General features: G+C 52.8%; 1 protein-coding gene across 1 annotated transcript; it reads right to left on the reverse strand.

Annotated features, from left to right (window-relative positions):
- Positions 1-656: 656 nt before the first annotated feature.
- On the reverse strand, positions 657-2,384 carry A1O5_02635 (uncharacterized protein; the record flags this gene model as incomplete). Its single annotated transcript, XM_007743249.1, has 3 exons — positions 657-1,162; positions 1,288-2,093; positions 2,197-2,384. 3 exons carry the CDS (start codon positions 2,382-2,384, stop codon positions 657-659), a joined length of 1,500 nt encoding a protein of 499 aa, XP_007741439.1.
- Between the last annotated feature and the right edge of the window lie 296 nt (positions 2,385-2,680).

Consider the following 2,680-nt stretch of genomic DNA (forward strand, 5'->3'; position numbering starts at 1 on the left):
GGAAACCAGCAGGAGAGGTGGACAAAGGTGTAGCCTGCCTCTCAGACGGCAGCAACCCCTCTATCCACTCAAATAAAGGGGGGCATCGATATACAGACCTCCAACTCGTGCACAGTGACGGATGGTACCACTCATGAACCGCGTCGACAGCGAGTTCAAACCTGAAACCATCCAGAGCTTCACCCGTGGCCTATTCCTCCAAGAAGCCACCTTCAAGAAACGGTGGTTCAGCGTCAACATGTCTAAACGTGCACTCAGCATTAGATAAGTCGACACAGACACAAAGACAAACCACTACTACCCAGTAAGAAAAGGACGGGATTCGCTATCTGGGAGGGGACTCCTCGCGAAAGATGAGATAGGATTGAGAACAGGAGACAGAGAGAGAGAGAGAGGTCGTCCAATCCAATCCAATCGGGTTTCCGTGTTGAATCTCTTAGTCCCATCTAAGTTTAATACTTCGTCTATCCTTGACATACCGCGAATGTAGTATTCCGTCTATTTTGGAGGCACCAGATCTTTCCCACCATGATCCCCTAAACTGAAAACGCATTCAGGACACCCAGCAGTATATCCCTAAACGCCATGCGGTTTTTGTCTCAGTGCCTGTCTAGTGAAGTGAACCAAAACGGGCCTCATGTATCGATCGCACGTCTTCAAATCTCTTGTTCCGTATATGCGGACAGATCCCTCCACTTCCTACCGTAGCGATAAATTAGAACGGGAATCGGCGCCGTCCCGAGACTCAGCGCACACAAAATGGTGAACCCCCACCCATGCCCCATGGCCTTGACCAACGGCTCGACGCCGAGCGGCAAGAACGTCCCCATCAAGCACCGCGTGACGATCAGCGCGGTCATCGCACTGGCAGAATAGAGCTTGAACGCGTCCACGACATAGGCCATCAGCGGGATGACGCCAAGCGTCAACGCCGCGCCGAGAAATACGAGGATGAGGATCAAGATCGGGAGCGGCAGGCGGAGCTCGGCGGCCCAGCCGTACAGTGCGACCATGAATGGGAGCATGAAGCCCCCGACGATGGCGAGCGGGAGACGGTACTCGGGTTGTCCTTCTAGCGAGCCCTTCTGGGCGTCGCGAAGGCGAATGTAGATTCTGTCGAGGAAGAGGTTGCAGACCACGACACTTATGACGGATCCGATACCTGGAGAGAGCGACTTGTTAGCCAGGGTTGGGGGGGGGGTTACAGAGAGGAGCATTTTCACAACGCAAAAAGGGAAGGGTGAGAAATGTTGAAGTGCAGGGAGAAAAAAAAAAAAAAAAACGTACTGAAACTAATGAACATAGATCCCGTCAAGGCTGGTGAAAGGCCGTAAATCCCCTCCAAGATATCGGGGAGCGTGGTGCTCATGACGTAGAAATAGGTAAAGACCAACGACCCAAAGAGGGACATGGCCTGCAGCACGCCCGAGTCGAAGAAGACGACAAAGGGCCGCAGGATCGAGTCCCAGAACTTTTTGGATCCCTTCTCGTTAGCTTCGGCGCCGTCCACGTCCACCACGGTCCGCAGCGCAAGATTGCCGGTCTCCTTTCTCAACCGGGCGACTCTGCGATTGAGGATCGCCACTTTGTACGTCTCGCGGAAACAGGTGAGGAAAGCGACTTCACAGGCACTGGCCAATGTCACGCCCACCCACAAAACCTGGCGCCAACCCAACGTCTCGGCGATGGCACCGGCGATGGCGGGTCCGATTGCTCCTCCTAACAAGGGGGCGAGCATGATAAAACTCATGGCCGACCCGCGCTGTTCAGAGACGAACATGTCTCCAACGATGGCTGGGTTGAGAACATTCGAAGCGACTGCTACACCAGTCAATGCCCTCGCGACGATGAAGAGAGGCGTGCTCTGGCACAACGCCGCCAGAACAGTGGCGGAGATGAAGAGGACGTTGGCGACATTGAAGACGGGGTATCTTCCGAACGACTCGGACAGCGGGGCAAGCACAAGAGGTCCAAATGCCTCGCCAAACTCCCATATCGTGACAAGAAGGACGCTGGCGGATTTGCTGGTTGTGCCGTCGAGATCGTGCACTATCCGATTTGCAACGGGCACGACAGATATGCATGTGAACGTCCTACACAATGGGTTAGCTCGACTGCCAAAATGCGGTGAATCTTGTGACAAAGATAGCGAATGATTCTCGGTAAAAAAAAATAATAAGGATGATGTGGACTTACACGGTGAAAGCCATGAAAGCAAGCAAAGCCACAATCCCCCATTTGTAGACATTTGGCCAGTCTCTTGGATTCTCTGGATCGCCGTTGGCGTCGAAATCAATGATGTCTGTTGTGTGAGCGGCTTTGTCCGGCCTTTGCTGGGCCTGGCTCGCATTTCTAAGCAATGGTTGAGTTTCGTCCATCGCCATTGTCTATCGCCGACGGTGGGTGTCCCTGCTGGAAAACTTTTCAGTAGTGTAAGTGTTCCCGGTGAGATCAAAATCTAAAAGATCCAGGGCCACATATATGTATGGAGTACATGGAAGATGCAACGGAGATGACGGTGCCACCTTGGTGCGGAGAGTAGTGGAGGCAATTTTTTTCTCCCTGCGTTTAAAAAAACCGCGGCAGCGGCAAATACACCAAAGTGGTAGGAATATCATGAACTTTATGCAAGGCGTTCGTAACGGGGTAACATTAGGCCAATTCAAATAGATTGCTCCAG

This window comes from Cladophialophora psammophila (genome assembly GCF_000585535.1).
Source record: "Cladophialophora psammophila CBS 110553 chromosome Unknown aczJe-supercont1.3, whole genome shotgun sequence".
NCBI classification, from domain to species: Eukaryota; Fungi; Ascomycota; class Eurotiomycetes; order Chaetothyriales; family Herpotrichiellaceae; genus Cladophialophora; species Cladophialophora psammophila.